This window comes from Conger conger, chromosome 4 (assembly GCF_963514075.1).
Source record: "Conger conger chromosome 4, fConCon1.1, whole genome shotgun sequence".
Lineage (NCBI taxonomy): Eukaryota > Metazoa > Chordata > Actinopteri > Anguilliformes > Congridae > Conger > Conger conger.
The window spans coordinates 45184194-45204310 of NC_083763.1; the positions used below are offsets into that span (position 1 = coordinate 45184194).

Sequence of the window (20117 nt, forward strand, 5' to 3'; positions counted from 1 at the left end):
TGCCAGTGTTCAGTGCATGGCAGAGTGTCTGTGTCAAAACAGTTATTTCTGTGAGGGGCACCATTTTGTTTGGGTATGTATGGTAGACAACAACAACAAAGACCTTCTGTACCAGTTCAGCTAAGTAGCTGAATGTGTAAAAAAAAATTTTTTGAACCAGAGGCAAATGCCAATGCTTGGCAAAATTCCAAAGGGAATATATTTAAACTAGACAGACTGCTCTTAGAAAACTTCACAAGGCTGGCCTCCTTAGTTATGCTTGGAGAATTTTGCTGCTTCCTTTAGTTTAGGAAGGCATTTAATGCCTTAGCGATCAAAAGTGGACCATCTGGAAGACCTTTAGAGAGGAACATAGAGAGAAAATGGTACAGATGGTCATGTTCAAGATATCCAACTTGACCACCGCTGTAGACCATTATGCAGCATAAGCCAGGATACACGCAACACAAAGGAAAGGTCATTTCCCATTAAGGCATGAACCTGCTAGTGCAGAACTTTCACCTGATACCAAACTGCACAATAAGTACACAGATTTACATCTTTAAAATGTTTATTAGAAATATTTCAAATTGTATTAATACAAAAGTATAGAATAAGTTAGCGACTCTCAACCGGAGACAGTAGTGTATAATTAGTTTAAGGTGGGTGGGGTCTCTTGGGGTTAGCCTATAGGAGGCCATCTGTCGGAAGGACCCTGGGTCGGGGATAGACACCTGCTCTCTTGGGAGGACTACAGCTGAACCAAATCCCACAACACCAGCTGTGGGGGATTACAGACAAGCAGCCAATTGACAGACCCCTTTGACAGAGCCTTCTCATAATAATATTAGTTCCACCACTTCACTAGACAAGGCCTATCTCTGTGTAAATGTACAAATGTGAATGTAATAACCTTGAACCTCTCTTCCAGTATCTTGTCGTTTTCAACGAGTTCTTATGGATTTGAGCATATCATTTACACAGGCATGCCCTTTTGGGGCAATTAAAAACAAAACAAATACAAAAAGGCTTGTGGACTAAAATAGGCTGTTGTTTGGGTTCCCTTTCCCTTTCAAAGTCCTTCTAAAGTGTTTCCTCAGCTGTCAGTCGACGCCAAGATTTCATCTCTCTGTCAAGAAAAAGATAGCATAGAAAGTTGTGAAGATATTATCAAGATATTCTCTGAAAAGAAGTACAACACATTTAGGTGAATCTACCTTATGCCTTTCTCACAGTAGTATGCATTTACTGACTGCCTACAGATTCCAAAATTTGAATGGCCATATATTGAGGTGAACTAATCATTCCAAACTGTTAGTTTGCTATCATAGCTACCACAGTTTCTTAAGAGTATTTCCAATAGCTTGTAGAGTTGATCTTTATTCAAAGGCGTTCCTGCCAATCACATGCAATGTTTTGAAAATCACCAATATTTTAGAAACATGATAGTAATATGATGCAACATTGTGAAAACTGTCAAAACAGAGGTTCAAGCACTGCTTGCTACATCTGGCGGGTGATGATTGCTCCATGTGTTTTTCTCAGACCATTGTGTAACTCACACTTGCTCTCTAAAGGATGGTGACAACGTTCCAATGGAATGCAGCACCAACAACGCATACACGCGTTACAGCATTGCGGGAAAATGAGAGGAAAAGACTCACATGTTGCAAACGGGCAAAATTCTTTCTTGCTGCGGCTTCTTGAGTTTCCTCAGGAAGGCAGGAAGTTTGAGCTTGGACCTGGACTGCTTGGGGGTGGGTCTAAGAGAGGGATGGAAGAAGAGGAAGGTGTTCACGAATGAGGAAAAGCACTGCAGTGTATCTTGTCACCAGGGTTGGATTGAAACTTTGCATTTGGTCGGCATCATTGTTTCACAATATTTTAAACATATATTTATGGAACCATTTATCATTTTTGCTACTATACTATATGATCATTTTGAATGTTGAAGCCATGTTAAAAACGATAATATGTGCATAATTACAAGCCAATTGACCTGAAGTAAGGCCACTCCTTACCCCTGAATCAGAACCACATCTGAAGCAAGTCCACACTATCAATACAGACTTTGGGCTTATAAACCAGTGACTGCTTGTTCTTTATTACATTACAGGGATTTGCCAGACACTCTTATCCAATGCAACGCACAACAAAGTGCATAGCCATAACCGGGAACTAGTGTGTTGAAACCCCAAGAGGGAAGTACAGCTTCAAGTGCTAGGAATGACCACAAAGATAAGAACTTGGACCATCAATCTAATGGGCCAAACAAACAAAAGTAGCAATAAAGTTAATTTCATTGAACAGATAATGACCATATGACTCTAAACTTCCTAGACAAGTGCTGATAGAAGTGCTGATGCGATTGTCTATGTGCGCGCACCATGCCAGGGGGCACTCACCGTTCAGCCGGCGGCACAGCTTGCGTCTGTCTGCTTGCGCCATCCTCCTCTTCCTCCTCTTCCTCCTCCTCTTCCTCGCTCTCGGAGATCTGGTCCCACACCTTGGCGTCGACCCACAGGGCCTCCTGCAGGCCCAGGCCCCGGCCCACGCAGGTCATCTGACGGCAGAGCGGGCAGCGCACGGTCAGCAGGCTGTTCTTGGGCTGGGCCATGATCTCCAGGCAGGGCGCGCAGAACGTGTGGCGGCAGTGCAGAACGCGGGGCACCCTCTCCCTCCGGGAGTAAGCCATGTAGCAGACGCCACACTCCCTGTCCTCGCACAGCACCATGGCTCAGCCGCACCGCTGCAGAGAGACGCCATTTTGTTCTTTAGAACACACGTCTCGAAGAAGCCGATTAAACAATGCAATGCAATGTCAATGATCGTTGCGACATCTGGTTTATACTCTTGGTGACTGCGTTTATATATTGCGTAAATATCTTTTTTGCTGAGGACAATGACCATGGTCTATGTTGGGGGGGGGGCAATAGAACTTTCACGGACGTTCTGCGATTTCACTGACACTGATGATGAGTTATGATGTGTCTGGAGTAAGCACATGCTGGAAAAAAAGATATTTTAATATTATGTTAAACAGAATCTGTAGCATATCCAGTATTGCCACAAAACATTTTTAATATATAGTACAATGGCATACTTTATTGTCAAATATGCATTGACACTGCTCATGATGCAAATGACAATATGGATATTTCCAAATGAAATATCAATACATTTGGAATTGGATAATTGACCATAGTTGTTGGTAAATATTCACTCTAGAAACACATATAGTTGTCTAAAAACACATATAGTTTCATATTTATTTCAACAAAAATGAAGAAAAGTCAAAAGAAAGTATTTTTTTTGTGCTACCTTGTGGCAGTCAACTTTAAAGTAAAATCCCTCCTCTACAAAGCTGTTTTTTATTGGCCTAGTGAGATTGTAAAATAAGTATTTTATCAATAACATGCATTTGTATTTCTATTATCATTATTAGTAGTCGTGGTAGTAGTAGTTGTCACTGTTATTTTTGAAATGTAATGTCATTAATTGAAGAATAAAATGTAGCTCACACAGAATGATCCTGAATGAACAATTTTAAAGTTAAAAACTATTGTACCTGTTAGTTAACGTTATATTATATATATATGTTTTTGCAATAGCAGGCTTGTCTTGAGTGACTTAACAAATCCACGTAAATAAAATACGTTTCGGCGTAATGTACTAAAATTGATCATCGTAAACCTGCAACACAATGTCATTGTAATTCTATTAAGTAAATAAATTCATATTTTTAATTCATTAATATATATATATATATATATATATTTAAAATGAACAACGACACTCACCGTGTTTGGCCAGTAATCTCTGCTGCTTTAGTTGTATGCTCACTTCCCAGTCAGCATGAATGTATCTGCGAAAAGTGACGCCAAACTATGTTTAATTTCCAATGATTTCCCTCTGTAAAAGAGGAGATGCTTCTCTTCTGTCTCCCACGCAGCCAAACCGGTGGAACAGCTGTGAAACCAGAGGGATCACTAACGGTGTTTTAAGGAGCAAAAGTGGGTGGACTCTTCCTAGTTGTATGCAGATGCCTTTTGTTCGCCTATCTGACCGTGGCAGCTGTAGAAGCAAACTCGCATGCAAATCCAGTCCACGCTCGGAGACATGGTCACGTGCACTCGTGCAAATCGCACAATAGGCTTATGGCTTCCTCGCTTGGGGGGCGGGGGCCGGGAACATCTCCTAAATGCGTGATTCTTTGTTAACTGTAGCAAACCAGCTGAGAAATTGTCAAAAATAAAACTTTTAGATTTGTCTTAAAAATGAATTGTCTTCCATTTGGCACTATTCTTCCACAAAGCTAATGACTTTTAAATAAATCTGCTTTTAAAACACATTCATGTCTGTGGTGTTACCTTCACTTATGGTATTCTATGTGATATGATCATTTTGTTCCATGAAGTGCAATTTATACTAGTATGCAGTATAAACAATCTCTATTGTGAAGAAAAGTAATAGAAATGCATATAGTGATCAGATGTTCAATGTCATTTATGTACTGTATGTTGGGTGGTAACACGGACAACACATCATTAATTCATGTTACAAATCCATTTAATTTAACTCAGGATAAAAGCTAAAAAGGGCTAAAACAAAAGACTCTGCTGTTTCTCGGAATAGTCCTTTATATGCTTTCTTTTCTCTAATACTGTATCTTGAACAATATTCTGCTGAACAATATTCTGCTATTGCGATCTGCATCTCATCTCTGCTGAACAATATTCTGCGATTGGGATCTGCATCTCATCTCTGCTAAACAATATTCTGCTATTGGGATCTGCATCTCATCTCTGCTAAACAATATTCTGCTATTGGGATCTGCATCTCATCTCTGCCTGTAAGGCCACTGCTTTTCAGCAGCGCTTAACTTTGCCATACCTAACACCTAACAAGTAACAAAACGAAATACCTTTTATATGCCTGATTGTTTGTGACATCACAAACATAGGGCAGGGGTGAAGGTATCACAATCAACCATTCAAAGAAGAAAAGCAATATAGAGGCTATACCATTGGAAGGAATCGGAAAGTGAGATTACAATCTGTACTAAGAAGTACAGTGGTGAGCCACAAAAGTTCTGGAACAAAGTTTTATGGACTGATGAGACCAAGGTGAACCTCTAACAAAGTGATGGAAAGGCCAAAGTGTGGAGAAAGAAGGGATGCAAATGATGCAAAACATACAAGCTCATATGTGAATCATGGTGGAGGAAGTGTCATGGCTTGGGCTTGCATGGCTGCTTCTGAAGTGGGCTCACTACTCTTTATAGATGATTTAACTCATGGTGGTAGCAGCAGGATAAATTCAGAAGACTACAAAAACATTCTGTCCGCCAACTTTCTGAGAAAAGCGTGTAAACTAAATCATCATGCAGCAAGACAATGACCGAAAACACACTGCCAACACAATAAAGGACTTCATTATGGAGAAAAAGTGGAAGGTTTCAGACAGGCCAAGTCAATATCCAGCCCCCAATTGAGCATGCATTTCACTGCTGAAGAGGCATTTGAAGGGAACCCCCCCCCCTCTATTTTCCAGGTAGGTCTCAAATTTCTCTATTCCTAATCTTAAAAGAGATTAATAAAAACAAATCCATCAATTTTCTAACAATAAGTATGTTTTTCTTTTCTTTTTTGAAATGTGAAATTGCTCAGACACAAATCAAAGAAATTTCTCCAAATTTCACTAGAGCATTCTGCAATTTGGGAAATTGTTTGGGATTTAAATTGTTAGGGAAATTTTCCTGTTCTGAGATTGATGATCAACACTTCATGGTATGCAGGTGTAATGAAATCTTACAAAAATATATATGCCATATTTCCATGAAATGTGAGTAAATGTTAAAAATAGAATAGCAACTAGCTACTCCAGAGAAAGGTACGCTTGCTCCATTCTTTAAATGACATCTCAAAACAATATAGCTACCTAGAGAGTAAGTAGTAAGAGTAGGATGTAAGATGACAATGCAGCACATTATCTGTTTGTCATAACAGATGGTGGTGAGAACAATGTCATCTTGACTCATGGCTCATGTGCATTGCCTAAGGCCTTATGAATTTACCATGAAGTCAGTATTTGCCTTAAATGGAGTCCTTTCCTCACACTCTTTCCTCCTCAAATGGATAGATCACTGGTGAGATCTCAAGGAAACAAAATCTTTATTAACAGGAAACAGGAAATAGAGTTTTGTTGTGAAGAGTGGTACAGTAGATGGGGTACATGATAGCAATATTTTAGCAAGGAAGCTTCAAATAGAATGATCATATCAGCGTAACTGCTGTGTGCTGATTGGCATAGCTCCGTTGACTAACAATATTGGGACAATAGGTTCAGGATGACATAACACAACCACGACCCCAGAAAACAATTATCACCTGTCATCAAGGTGGAAGAAAGCTTGTGGCAGAGAGGTGACAATAGTAATAGTCTGACGCTTACAGAGAGCAGCCAAATGGAAACAATATACAAAAAGTCAATAGTTAACAGACTAGAGAATTACTTCCATGCGAGATGCAAGATGCAAATCACTAGTAAAAACAGAATGGCCAGGTTACAGTTTGCCAAAAAGTACCTAAAAGAGCCTGCAGAGTTCTGGAAAAGGGTCTTGTGCACAGATGAGACCAAGATTTACTTGTAACAGGGTGACGACAAGAGGGATGTAATTTTTAAATCCAATGTCCTGGAGTACAGAGCCAAAAGAACAGTAATTGTACTATTGTCCAAATACTTACAGACCGCACTGTATATGACAGCATGTTACATAGATTTACAAGCACGATGCCTCGACTTTTTACATCTTCCACCAATACAACCCATATGTCCAGCATCCCGGTAAAGTCTGCAGGTGTGGTTTTATCCAGCCATCCATCAATCCCTTATGTAACCCGCTTATTCCTGGTCAGGGTTGTGGTGGGTGCTTCCTTAAAGAATCAATGTAAAAAACAAAACCAACATGAATAAGAAATAAGGTTTTCTTTTTTAATGTGTGGGTTCAGATAATGGATGGATGGATGGATTAAAAAAAGTGGATTAAAGGACAGAGAGAATTGATTGAAGTGTTAACTTGCAGGAAATAGGCCCAGTTGTGATTAAAACAGTCCTCTAATTAAGATGAGTAACTTTATTAAAATAAGTAAAATCTCAGATTTTAGCTTTCGTTTCCTTTCCATAAACAGCATTTAAACTGTGGATGAGGGCTCTGGTCGATTAGGCCTATTTCTGGTAATCATGCAACTGTTGAAATAAAACCAAACCCATTGGCCATTCAGAATGTCTGTAGCCTACTCTCCTTTTGTCAATATTCAACTAATTGCTTTCTGTTCTGTGGCGGGTAAAACGTCTGAAGGCTAAAGTTACAGGCGCAATGTTACGTGAGGGATGTGATATCCTCTAGCACACTTTTCAGTGTCTTCAGTGTTTTCACGTTGTTCTGAATAATATAAAAGATGTCAAACGCTGCCACCTGCTGACAACGTTAGAAATAAGTTCCTCGTCCATTTGCGGATATGAGTAATTTTGCTATGCCTACATCTTTTTACATCAGACGCATGGTGTTTATGCAGATCTACAAAAGAGCGTGTAACAACAGTAAGCCCACTTTTGCGCTTAGGTCTCTATGTAGCCTAGTTATTTTAGCCTATCGATCGATGCCTGGTCAAAACAAATTGATACTTTAATTTTTCCCCCCAGAAAAACTCGCTACATTTCCTAAACTCTGACCGACGACAGAACAGTTTGCTCGCACGTGCCATTTGTTTACAAGTTAAATTATTAAATAATGCCATGTGAACACAAAACGAACCAGAGGGAAAGTGCAACATTGTAACATATTAGTCGATGATTTGGAACAAAAAAAAAAAAAAAAAGATTGGGCTCGTCCGGGATTTGAACCCGGGACCTCTCGCACCCAAAGCGAGAATCATACCCCTAGACCAACGAGCCATATGTGCATGAGCTCATAACATTATATTAAAACGGTTTTGCACACATTTATTCCTGTACTTATTATACTGATGTGGCATAGTTCGTAATTTCCCCCAATTCCGAAAAAAAAACATGGTGAACATGTGTTTCATGTAGTAAAAAACTGGGAATAAACGCATTGCTCACTGTTCGGGTTAACCAGTATTTGGAACTGTGTTGAGTTCAAAGACGCTGCACAGGTTCTGGTGCACAGCATTAGGAGATGCGTTCTTCCTATTGTTATTGCCCTTTAAAAGGTTCCCAGGGCTCGTCCGGGATTTGAACCCGGGACCTCTCGCACCCGAAGCGAGAATCATACCCCTAGACCAACGAGCCACGGTACCTGCATTCCAATTGTGTTTTTTTAGAGAGTAACGTTTAGTAGGATTATTTGGAAATGAGAGGTTTTTCGCACTACTGACTCGTCTATTTCTTTTGGAATTCTCATCTTGCTAGAGCGGGGTGTATAAGGAGGGCTCGTCCGGGATTTGAACCCGGGACCTCTCGCACCCTAAGCGAGAATCATACCCCTAGACCAACGAGCCACGGAAAGTGCATTCTTATGGACGCTGTTTGCCGCTGATTTGCATGTGATCCATGTCAATTTTCAGAGAAAGATTTGTCAATTCAATCATTGCTCTATCATTGCTTGCTGGTTCACTGCATGGTATGTATAGTTCGATGGTTTACTGGAGTACGATGGCAGTAGCAGAGACTCTTCTAAACTCTCTGGTCGTAGCTTGCTTGCGCGCTCTGTGAGCGACCATATTTCCCATGATGCATTTCATATATTATGATTCTGCGCATTGACTGTAAACATTTAAACGCGCTGTTTCTAAGATAATTCCGCTTGTGTGTGATTACTGTAACTGAAAATGGTTGAAGGTGAGTCAAATTAAGTCAAATGGCCCTAAGTTAATTAAGTAGCTTCACTGAGATATTGAGTTGTATGAACCGTTTTAGCTAGCTATTCAAATCTGATTTTCGCAGGATGCTACTTCAGTTAAACCGACAATATTGCAACCAAAACTTGATGCAGCTGTTAATTCTGTAGCTGGTCGGTGAGAATTTGGGGTTACAATTTCAGCTAGCTAACGTTAGCTGACTTTTGAAACTAGCTACCCTAGATTACAAGATCGCATCGTAGCCAGCCTTTGATGAATACATATGTTAACGTTAATCTAAATTAACGGGATAAAATCCTAAAGTTACTAACGTTCGATGTAAGATTGTTAGTTAGTTAATGTAGCAGCATAACGTAAATTCCTAATATAGAGAAGCAAACAATTGCTAGGGATACCTAGCTCATATTTGAAGTTACTTCTGGTTTCAAGATTTTGGTTTTAAATGTGGTGTTGTCATGTTGTCTCTTTGCAAATCTTTTAGAGAACACTAACGTTAGCTAGCTAGTTGGCTATGTTAATTCGCGATGGTAGCTAGTTAAGTCAGTGTTCTCTTAAAAAGATAAGCAAAGAGACATGATGTAAATATCGTAGGTTCTTATCTTTAATAAACCTTAACATGACGCAGTTAAACCTGAATATTACAGTTACGCGGTGCCAATAATTGAAAATGGATGCCTTTTTGGGGACTCTGCAAGATCATGACGTGAGGTGGGTGCAAACTTATTTAAACGTTCAAACTTATTTTTTCCGTGAATACGAGGTCATTACCTTTTCTCCAACACCAGCTCTGTTCTGTCGTCTTGTGAGCCGGAACTTTTGGAGCTGATGCGTCAGATTGACATCATGGTAGCCCACAAACGGAGCGAGTGGGAGACAGAGATGCGGGCCGTAGAGGCGAGCCTGCAGACTCGCGAAGAGGAGCTCAAATCCGCCAGGGAGTTTGCTGAGAGCAAGAATACCGAGGTAGCTAACACCGTACAAAAGTAATTTTCCTGCTCACCAATTTTGTATAGGTGACCAAACGTAGTTGTTTCATGCTTATTTAGCGATGAGCTTTTGCTTTCGCTGACTTTCCATCATCGCAATTGTATGTGGGCATTTCCAAAGTTGAGACGGTACAGGGGTTTAAAATTGTATTTATGCAAATAATATATTTAGCATTTCGCCAGCTTTCGTGTACAGCAATGCAAACAATTGGTCACATAAATATCCCCACTTCCAGGGAGACGAATCTGCAGATAAATCCATCACACTATTGCTCAGTCTATCGCGGTGTGAGCCAACACTTTCAGTGTTAAGTTGCTTTTTTATATGGATAGCCGCCTACTCTGATGCATTTGTGAAGGTGTTTTATTTATTTATTTGTTTTATTATGCATTTACATCGGTACATGTAGAATGCTTGCTCTGGCAGGTTGCATCTTACAGCTAATACAATATCACTGAATTTACTGTAGATTAGTTGTTCTTGCAAAAACTTTGAGATCAAGGAAATCCATAAGTACTTAAATAAGTACCCATCATAGTTCTGCCTTCAGTCCCAGCAAAAGCAAACTACAACAGAGATGCTACTGAACCAACTAAAAGCACAAAAACAGAAAAATCTCTTAGATAAAATGTCCTTTGGCTTGGTGAAGTGTGGTGATCACATTCAGTAGTTGGACGACGTTTGTGAGAGTGTGTCACTGTTCTTGCGCTCCGTGCTGTCTGTGTCCATCCCCAGGTCAGCATTCTCCGCCAGCAGCTAGAAGACACGCAGGCTGGAAGGAAGGAGGCCATTGCCAAGTATGAAGAGCAGCTGCGACAAATGCGCGATGAGGTGCGAACGCACGTGCGCAAACCGTAGCATGTTGCTGTAGCGACTCGCAGGCAGTACACTTCTGAAAGGCATCTCTGGTGTATTTGTGCAAGTGTTTCACCTTCTTATGATAACCCCCGCAGTTGTCCAGGTTGAAGCGGAGCTACGAGAAGCTCCAGCGCAAACAGCTGAAGGAGGCCAGGGAGGGAGCCAAGAGCCGCGAGGAGGACCGGACGGAGCTGACTCGACTCACCAGCAAGATCGAGGTACCTGGATCAGTCAGGTTGTTCCTCCCGCAAAACTCTTGGAGTCAAAATAAGATTGCCCTTTAATTTTTTTCCTCTACTGCCCTACGAGGTTGTGAGCAGGCACAGGCGATACCAAACTTGAATTGAAAGGGTGTTGGAACTTGAATGGTGGTGAATGGTAGTGCTTGAGATGTTGAGAGTTCCCTCTTGAGAAATAATAGGCTCCCTAAGCCAACAAATACTGCAAATGATAGAAGACGCATGCCATTTGGCTTTATTGTGGCTTCAACTCTTAGAAAACATTTATTCCTTCAATCCACCTAAATTGGATTTATGCAAATGGAGGCCCCAGGGGGTCCCAAAAGGGGGATCTGAAGCAAAACGTGTTTTCTAAGGGTCAAATGGCATACTTCTATAATTTGCAGTATATGGCTCAGGGAGCCTACTGAAAAGTGCTTGAGATGAAATGCACTCTATATATGCAGTCCATCCCTTATAAGCTCCTTTTATAATGGCACAAGCACATTGGCATCTTTGAAGGGGAATTCCGTCATTAAATGAACTGAAAATAATGTCCTCCTGATTAAAATACTAGTGGCCTCCTTACCCTTACCTCTACCTGTAGTACATAGATATAGCCCCACGCTACTTAACATGCTCCAGGTACCTGCTTTATTAAAACTACAGTGGCCAGGTTGGCTTCCCCATATTTCAACAAGTTGGTTCATACATTCGTTGTCCGACCACGTCAGGCAGTGTTGTTCATATCCCTTCAGGCTGGAGTATTGTCTATCTTTGGGATTTAGCCATTTATCCCACCTCCTCAAAAGTGCTTCTTGGCAAAATCTTTTGAGGATTTACTAGTCGTTTAATATACATGAGCTGCTTGGTAACTGCTTGCCAGAGCATTTATGTGAGGTCAAGGTGACGATGCACAACACTAGTAAATGTTTTTAACCATGGTGTAATTTCACTATGTACGGGCTAGGCTTTACAAAGAGTAACAGCAAATTGGAGGCCAACTAAAGCAGAGGCTAAGCTCATGTAGTGTGTACCAGCCAGTACCTTGGATAATGTGGCTCCCTCTGCTGGCTGCTCTGCGCTCATGCAGCTTCCTGTTTTTATTTTATTTTTTATCTTATTTTGTTGTCAGGAGTTTCGACATCGCTCTGCAGAGTGGGAGCAACAGCGGATTCAGTACCAGAAGCAGGTGGTCTCCCTAGAGACCCAGAGGAAGAACCTACATGAACAGTTCCAGCAGTTCCAACATATGCAGGTAACGGGAAGGTTTTTAAATATCTTTCCACATAATTTACCAAGGCAAGCAATACTTATGAACTATTAAGTTTCTCTTTTGTGCTGCTTTTTATTACAATTAATTGAAACACAATAGAGAAACTTGAAGGGACAGTTGCCCCGAAAATGAAATGTATGTTTTCTCATACTCTATCGCATCCAAATAGTTTCACAGAGAGGTGATGAAGTTTCTTTTAGATGAAGTTCACCGTGATATAAAGGGCCCCTTTTTTTCTGGCACTCACTGTGCTGACAATTTACATTAGTGAAACTGGACAGCAACTTTATTCTCCAAATACAGTATAATGCCACATTTACTTGCAATCTTGCAAGCCCAGGCGAATGGTGAATGCGGTAGTTGGCGGAGGTTAAAGGTTGGGAGTGATGGCAGTGTCTTTGTGGCAGCGCTCTCCGGGCCGCGGCAGGGAGGCGCAGCGGGAGGAGCAGAGCAGCCAGGCGGAGGTGCAGAGGCTGCGCGTGCAGCTGGACCGGGCGAGGGACGCCCTCCGAGCGCAGGAGCTGCAGGTGGAGCGTCTGGGCCTGCTGCAGTCGGAGCTGGGAGACTCCCGGAGGGAACGGCAGGTCAGCGGCACGGTAGGGGAGGCCTTCGGGGGGCGGAGGCCGATTAACGGGGTTGTTAGGGCGACATTGGCTCAGGCGGTAAGAGCGGTCGTCCGGCTGTCGGAGGGTCGCCGGTTCGATTCCCGCCCTAGGTGTGTCGAAGCGTCCCCGAGCGAGACACCTAACCCCCAAATGCTCCTGGTGCCTTGCCTTGCGATCGCCGTTGGTGTGAGTGTGTTTATGAATGGGTGAATGAGAAGTACAGTGTATTATGGCTCTATATAATTGCCAACCATTTACCATAAGCATTTTGTTTCCACCTGAGGGTGGTTTGACCGGACAGAGTTGTGCCTTGCAGGTGCTGAGCGAGGAGAAGGCAGAGCTGCGGGCCACGCTGGACGCCCAGGACGAGTTTGTGCACAGCTCCGGCCTGCAGCTGCAGCAGCTGCGCGGGGAGCTGGCCAGGCTGAACCAGGCCCTGCAGGCCAAAGACCACGTCATCAGGTAGGCAGGAAGGGCGCGCTCGTCACTGTGCCTTAGCCGACGGGGATGTAACTTCACTTGTATTTCATTACCTCCAGGTACCAAAACGCAGATCGATAAATGTACATGACCTGTGCTGAACTTTTGACTCCCATTTTAGGAACGTTTCCTGAGGTGTGCTAATTGGAAGCATAATTTAGCACATTTAGCACATTGGGAGTAAATTGGGAGTAACTAATTAGTGTGCTCCTAAATTTGTCCTTGAGGAATGTTAATGTAGAGCCCTGTTTTTATTTGTGTTTGTTTCTATAACTTTAGCTTGCTTTGAAATTATGTGTTATTATTATAATTATTATAATTATTATTGATAGAAAAATATTATTTTTTTATTTATCTTATTATTACTGTTGTTTTAATCATTATATGTGAAGCTCTTTGAGCCGCATGTTATGTATGAAAGGTGCTATATACATAACGTATAGTATTTTTTAAATGAAGTTCTCTTGAGTGGCATGGATCCTGCAGCAGGAAGCTGCTCTTTTCCCATCATGCTCTTTGTTGGTTGACTCTGCCCTGTGTCCAGGACCCTGGAGGACAGTTTTGGGGCTGATGGGGTGACGTTGGGTCTCAGATGGGAGCTGGAGAAGGCCCTCTCCCAGCTGCACACATCCCGCTCCTGCGAGGCTCACCAAAAAGCCGAGGCAGCCCGACTCCGCGAAAGGTAAAACGGGTCGGTGGAGTAGTGTTAGCACTGTAGCACTGTTGCCTTGCAGGAAGGATGGTTCTGGGTTCAAATCCCATCTGGTCAGATCCTCTGTGGGGAGTGCATGTTCTCCCTGTGTTCACATGGATTTACTCTAGCTACTCCGGTAGTTACTCTGGCTCTGGCTAGTCCGGTAGTTACACTGGCTACTCAGAACTGGAGTTGCTCTTGACCAAGACACTGGCCTCAGAACTGGAGTTGATCCCTGGGTGCTGCACTGTGGCTGCCCACTGCTCCTAAATAACTAGGATGGGTCAAATGCAGAGGACAAATTACCCCACTGGGTTGAATAAAGTATATCTATCTTATCTCATAAGCACCGCAGGGACTTCAGCCATGTCATGATGCGTGTTTAATGCGATGTTTCTCGTCTTAGCATCGACAACGTCCTGCGAGGGTCGCAGGGAAGTCTGGGGAAGAGCCCAGAGCTGGAGCAGCTGGAGGGAGAGCACAGTCGCTTGGTGGGAGAAGTGAAGAGGGTAAGGCTTTCTCTCTGCGTACCATTTTAACATTTCACTGATGGAAGCGGCTGGGGCTCTCCGTGGGAGAATAATATGAAAATGAAAATTTGCAGCATGTGATATACTGCAGCGATAACAATGAAGTGCAGTAACGGTTATCGCCACTGTGCGGTACGTTGTCTTTCTTATTGTCTTTTTCTTGTTACCTATACCTGACGTGGTACTGAACATCCAAACTTCAGAGGCTGCTTGAAATGCTTCTTCAGCACTCATATCAGGGGTGTAGATGAGACAGCCGCACAGCATAAGGCAGTGTAGCTGCGATGTGATTGGCTGTAATGCGTCACATGGAGGGTATTGATCGCGCCGATTGGTGCTGTGATTCGGCTGCAGCTGAGGGACGAGTTGCATACGGTGGAGCAGACCCGGCGTGGGGAGGTGGACGGCATGAGGAAAGAGGTGTCCCAGCTGACCAATGAGCTGCACCAGCGTGACATCACCATCGCCACGCTCAGCGGCTCCGCCTCCGGCATCGAGCGACAGCTGCGGGCCGAGGTGGAGCGGGCAGAGCGCCGGGCCAGCGAGCTCAAGGTGAGCAACACCGCCACCCCCTCGCAATATAGCTGTTCAAAAAGGCCTTAAATAGGCGGTTAAATGTGTATTAGTGAGGGTTTTAAATGTATATGTATTATTTGATATTCGTATTAACTCAAGAATATGCTTACCGGGTTCATCAAACAGCAGCATTAACAAAGGCATAGATATTGCAAGAACAAGATTTTTAAGATAAAGCATGGAAATATAACTATAATGTTTGTGTACAGAGAGTGCTTGAAGATGGTTATAAAAGCAACTTCTCCCTATAGTATTGAGATGGTTCTGAACAGTCATTCACCAGGGCAACATGGCCTTGTGTGAAACAAACACACATACAAGCCCTTGCAATGCTCTGTAAGACCTCAGTCGTCACTCCTGCTACCTCCATGATACGCGCTCATCTTGGGAGACTGAAGTTTCACAAGCTGGGATGGTTGAGATGATTCTGTCATTCTCAAGAGCAACATGGCCTTTTATTAAACTAGCATACATATAGACCCTTGCAATGATCTGTAAGTTGTCAGTCATCATTCGAGCATGGTCGACGCTCCGTTTCTCTCCCTTCAGGTGACCCAGGTCCAGCTGGAAACCCTTAAAATGGAGAACGAGCACCTGACCGGGATGCTGGAGCGGCTGCAGTCGAGGTCGTCCAAGGTCAGTCACTGAAAACGCAGAAGCGCCATTTGTCGAGTTCCCCCGCACAGTTCTTTGCCTCCCGTCATGGGCTGCTCCAGTCCTGCCCCCTCTTTCCTGTAGAAGGGCGAGACCTCTCCGGCGCCCCAGAGGGACAGTCTGGAGCAGGAGAACCTGCAGCTGAGGCATGAGCTGGCAGAGGTTCAGGCCCAACTGGAGGCCCTTACGCAAACCTGGAAGGACAAGCTTGAGCAGACTCTACTGCAGAGCCAGGAGGAGCTGAACCAGCTCCGCTTGGCTGAGGAAAGGTAAACACACACACACACACACACACACACACACACTGAAAAAGAGACATGCGTGTCAGGTTAGGTGTGCTCCTGCCATCGCCCTTGACCAAGGCACTGGCCTCAGAACCGTTGGTCCCCGGGTGCTGCACTGTAGCTGCCCACTAGGATGTAACTAGGATGGATCAAATTACCCCACGGGGTTCAATAAATAAAAAATTATTATATCAATAAATTAGACCACACGGAAACTAAAACATCAAGATATTTGTCAATGCATTTCCCAGACGTCTTATGGCTGAAGTACTAAAGTTAAGACATTCAGTCGTGAAGGTGAGTGTCGCGGTACCGAATTTGGTGTGCCACTTTAGAATCGTTCCTTAGCGCTCATTCCCTCAGATTATTGGTGTAATTAAGGTACACCTCAGAGTGAGAGCCTTCGAGAGTCAAGGTCTTCAGAAAAGCAGTGAGATTTAGGAGTAGTCCTCATCTCCACGAACCCACCGTTCTTCTCGACTCCCGTTTCAGGAAAGCCCAGGACCTCCAGCGGCAACACGGGGAGGAAGTGCTCGCCCTGGAGGCGAAGCTGCAGGAGAAGACCGCGCGCTACGAAGAACAGATCCAGAGCCTCCGGAGACGGCTGGAGGCCCCTCCTCGGCCCTCCTCGGCCCCCCGGGCCGGCAGGTCCGGCTCAGCCACGCCCCGCTCTCGCTCTTCCTTGTCCTCCTCCACTTCCTCCTCCGGTTGCCTCGAAGGTCGGTCGTCGGCCCACGAACGGCCCCATTTGATCTCCGCAGCCCCCGATGGCAGCGAAGGCCAACGCTCCACCAACAGCAGCTCACAGGAGTCCCTGCATCTCCTGGGACAGGAGCAGGTCTCTCAGCTGGTGAGCTCTTCAAGATCCTACTGTGAGAATGTGGGCTGCTATCAAGCAGTTACGATATGTCTCCAATAAGGAGAATAAGACGGTCATTTACTCTACAACATGGAGTCAGACAGCATCATATTTCATCCATCCTCATTTTAAATGCTCAATAAGATCCGCACAGCTGTTGGGCCCTTGAGCAAGGCCCTTAACCCTGCATTTCTCCTGGGGAGGATTGTCTCCTGCTTAGTCTAATCAGCTGTACGTCGCTCTGGATAAGAGCGTCTGCCAAATGCCATTAATGTAATGTAATGAGAGGATGCGAATGGGGTGTCCTGTTTTTGGATCATGCTTGTAGATTGTTATGAGAAATCTATACTTGTTTTTAGTTGTGTAAGCTGAAATATAGGCTAATGCTGCTTTCACAGTACACGGCAAACTGGGTCTCATTATAGTGGACGAGAGCACAGCAGGAAAATATGATTGGGACAGCAAATAACTTTGTTTATGGCTACGGCATAGTTATCCCCCACCCCTCCCATCCATGTTGGAAACTGCCTGTATTATACAACAATTACCGAGAAAGGTCACCATAGCAACATATATTTGTATTTTTGTCGTGCTGTTCTGCCCTCTTTTCCTGTCATGTTCCCAAAGTGCTGTTCTGCCATCTACTGTCTGCTGTGATCCACATGAACGGTATGCAAGACCTTTGGCCGTGAAGCTTTTCTCTTGGCCCACAGTATGCGCTGCGCACTCACTGGTCCATACGTTCCTTGTGACAAAAGTGGGCCATTTGGAGCTAAGCTGTAGTGTAGTGGTTAAGGTAAAGGACTGGGACACGCAAGGTCGGTGGTTCTAATTCCGGTGTAGCCACAGTAAGATCCACACAGCCTTTGGGCCCTTGAGCAAGGCCCTTAACCCTGCATTGCTCCAGGGGAGGATTGTCTCCTGCTTAGTCTAATCAACTTTACGTCGCTCTGGATAAGAGCGTCTGCCAAATGCCATTAATGTAATGTAATGTATGCTTCGCTTGTACCTGACCGTCCCTTTTCCCGCCCCCCGTCCGCAGGTATTGGACGGCTCCTCGCCCCCGGGGTCGGTGGCCACTCGGTTCCTGGAGGAGGAGACCCTCCGCTCCCAGGAGCTCTTGCTGAAGCTGGACGCCCACATCCAGGACATGAGGGAGGACACTTCCAAAACTGTCAGGAAGTACCTGGAGGAGGGCGCCGGCCCCGTCTCCCCCCAGGAACCGGGGCCTCGCGAGACGCCGCAACAGTGAACGCGTATCCTCAACCGCGGGGTACAAAGTGCCGTTCGCAACCGCCAAATGGATCCCAGTGTGCACCTGGGCACACTTATGCAGTAGGCTATTGGGGACTTGGGGGCGGGTTATAAGTGCCTATCGACAGTGGAGTGCTCCGACTTCATTGGGTGAATGAATTGCAAACAGCAGGGGTGTGAAACTATCCTCGGTTTGCCATGCTGTTGCTAGTTTGAGTTGGTCCAGTTGATAGTTTTGTACATTTACAACTAAGGATATCCCAGAATGCAGTGCCATTAATTGAATGCAAAGCCATCTTCAACGGTTTTTTATTGTTTAGAAGTATTTGGGCTGATGCCAATTGCCATCAAAGGTTCGTCACCCATGGTGTGTACAGGGCCAACTCTTCAGTGAGACTGTGTACCCACTCTCCCCTGAGTGACCGAACTTTCAGAGCACGTCGTTCAGACATCTCTTGGCTCTTGCAACTGAACACATTCCACATTCTTGGGCCTTCCAGTCAGCTTGCACATTGGGATGTGGGAAGAAATGGTCTGACATTCAAAGTGCCTTTTTTTTCTTTGTCTATTTAATGTTTTTTGTACCTGGTCTATGTATTTTGCGGTTTGGGAGGGGGAAGAACATGTTGATTGGTGTCACTGTAAAAATCGGACTTGAATGTCTTGAAAATTTGTGTGTTTGAAAGGAATCTCTCGCCCCAAATGAGCAGTGACAATCCTCTGTGGTTCCAGTCTCTCGGGATTGTCAAATGCTTGTTTTTCCAAACGGCCTCCTTAACAAGTGCATCTTATCCACGCCGTCCAGGCATTCATAGCTACAGGAGTTCCAGTACGGCCGTCTTCCCACAGGAGACTTTCTGCAAAGAGCGGAACGGCACATTGCCGGGAATTTTTTGGGGGAGAGCAACGCTCCCTCCTTGGGACAATGATCCAAGTGGGGGGTGCACTGCAGCTCAGACCCCCTGCGCTCGACTGGGGGGGGGGCGGCATTCTTCCACCACGGACCCCCAGGCCCTGACGAGGCCCACCGGGTTGTTTAACGAAGTTTTCGGCAGGAATGCTCACAGAGTGCCAACAAACTCATGCCCCCCCCCCTTTCCTTTTATGAGAAGGAGCATGTGGAATCTTAATGTCAACCATGTGGGACAAATTTTGAGAGCCAAAATCAGAAGGAAATTATTGATGTGAGTCGAGGGGAAGGATCCTCACATTTTACAGATGGCCTGATAGCATAAACAATGGGGAGGGAGTGGGGGGGGGGGGGGGGGTAAGTGGAAACAAATCTCCTAATTTAATGAGAAATAATAAAATTAATATTTTAAATATAGTTTGTTTTGGAATGTGTGCCCGCTCACCCCCTTTCTGAAGATTAGTGGCTGTTAAAAATGCTTTGTTGGGCCATAGGCCAGTTTTCTGGGGGATATTTGGTTACTATGGTTACCAGCTCCTCCAGGTCCAACAAACAGGAATAAGGAATTTGGCATTATGGACATTGCTGTCTTAGGAGCACGGAAAAAAATGTTTTTAATATGTCAACATTCTTAAGGGGACTTGGTCTTAACTCTTGCATTCCTGAAGGGCAGAGGAAACATTTTAAGAGTAGTTTTTGGGTCTGGATAAAGAAGCGCTTCTGTTTTCATGCTTAAAATTCAGATGTGGAGAGAGTTGCAGATTGTTTTGTGAGACTAATGTAAAATGTCTGTGAAGATCAAATTGACCTTATATTGAAGTGGAGTCGGATCATTACGCCCATCCTCTCTCTTCTGAAAATACTGTGCTCTCTGTGTCTGCACTTCACACGAGGAAGATCAGTTCAGGTTCTTGACACCAGGGGGCAGTGCTATATTTCTTGTCTGCCAGCTTTGGTAGTTTTCCAAGCAGGAGTAAGGATATGGCCAAGTCAAAGTCAAATGCATTGAGTGCAGCTTGCTAGTGTAATTGAGAGACTTCTGGAGTGGAGTAATAATGGATTGGTTTTCCG

General features: G+C 44.2%; 2 protein-coding genes and 3 non-coding genes across 7 annotated transcripts; 1 reads left to right on the top strand and 4 right to left on the bottom strand.

Moving 5' to 3' along the window:
* Positions 1-532: 532 nt before the first annotated feature.
* Positions 533-4005, bottom strand: im:7152348 (uncharacterized protein LOC559250 homolog). Its single transcript, XM_061240699.1, has 4 exons — positions 3780-4005; positions 2385-2728; positions 1644-1742; positions 533-1108 (listed from the first exon to the last, which is right to left on the bottom strand). The coding sequence occupies exons 2-4, from the start codon at positions 2711-2713 to the stop codon at positions 1063-1065; spliced, it is 474 nt and encodes a 157-aa protein (XP_061096683.1). The 5' UTR covers positions 2714-2728; positions 3780-4005; the 3' UTR covers positions 533-1062.
* A 3858-nt stretch (positions 4006-7863) lies between these two features.
* On the bottom strand, positions 7864-7935 carry trnap-ugg (transfer RNA proline (anticodon UGG)). Its single transcript has one exon. It is a non-coding gene; the product is annotated as a tRNA-Pro (tRNA).
* Positions 7936-8220: 285 nt separating this feature from the next.
* trnap-cgg (transfer RNA proline (anticodon CGG)) lies at positions 8221-8292 on the bottom strand. Its single transcript has one exon. It is a non-coding gene; the product is annotated as a tRNA-Pro (tRNA).
* Positions 8293-8429: 137 nt separating this feature from the next.
* On the bottom strand, positions 8430-8501 carry trnap-agg (transfer RNA proline (anticodon AGG)). Its single transcript has one exon. It is a non-coding gene; the product is annotated as a tRNA-Pro (tRNA).
* Positions 8502-8743: 242 nt separating this feature from the next.
* cep63 (centrosomal protein 63) lies at positions 8744-19384 on the top strand. Of its 3 annotated transcripts, XM_061239375.1 has the most exons (16): positions 8744-8841; positions 9506-9569; positions 9647-9824; positions 10584-10679; positions 10802-10924; positions 12060-12182; positions 12608-12796; positions 13122-13267; positions 13830-13967; positions 14386-14488; positions 14864-15061; positions 15635-15721; positions 15824-16008; positions 16516-16873; positions 17925-18138; positions 18942-19384. In XM_061239375.1, the coding sequence occupies exons 2-15, from the start codon at positions 9529-9531 to the stop codon at positions 18132-18134; spliced, it is 2175 nt and encodes a 724-aa protein (XP_061095359.1). In that variant the 5' UTR covers positions 8744-8841; positions 9506-9528; the 3' UTR covers positions 18135-18138; positions 18942-19384. The 3 variants fall into 3 exon arrangements, with proteins under 3 accessions (XP_061095359.1, XP_061095360.1, XP_061095358.1); XM_061239376.1 differs by having other exon boundaries at positions 12608-12784; positions 17925-19384; XM_061239374.1 differs by having other exon boundaries at positions 8745-8841; positions 17925-19384.
* Positions 19385-20117: the final 733 nt, after the last annotated feature.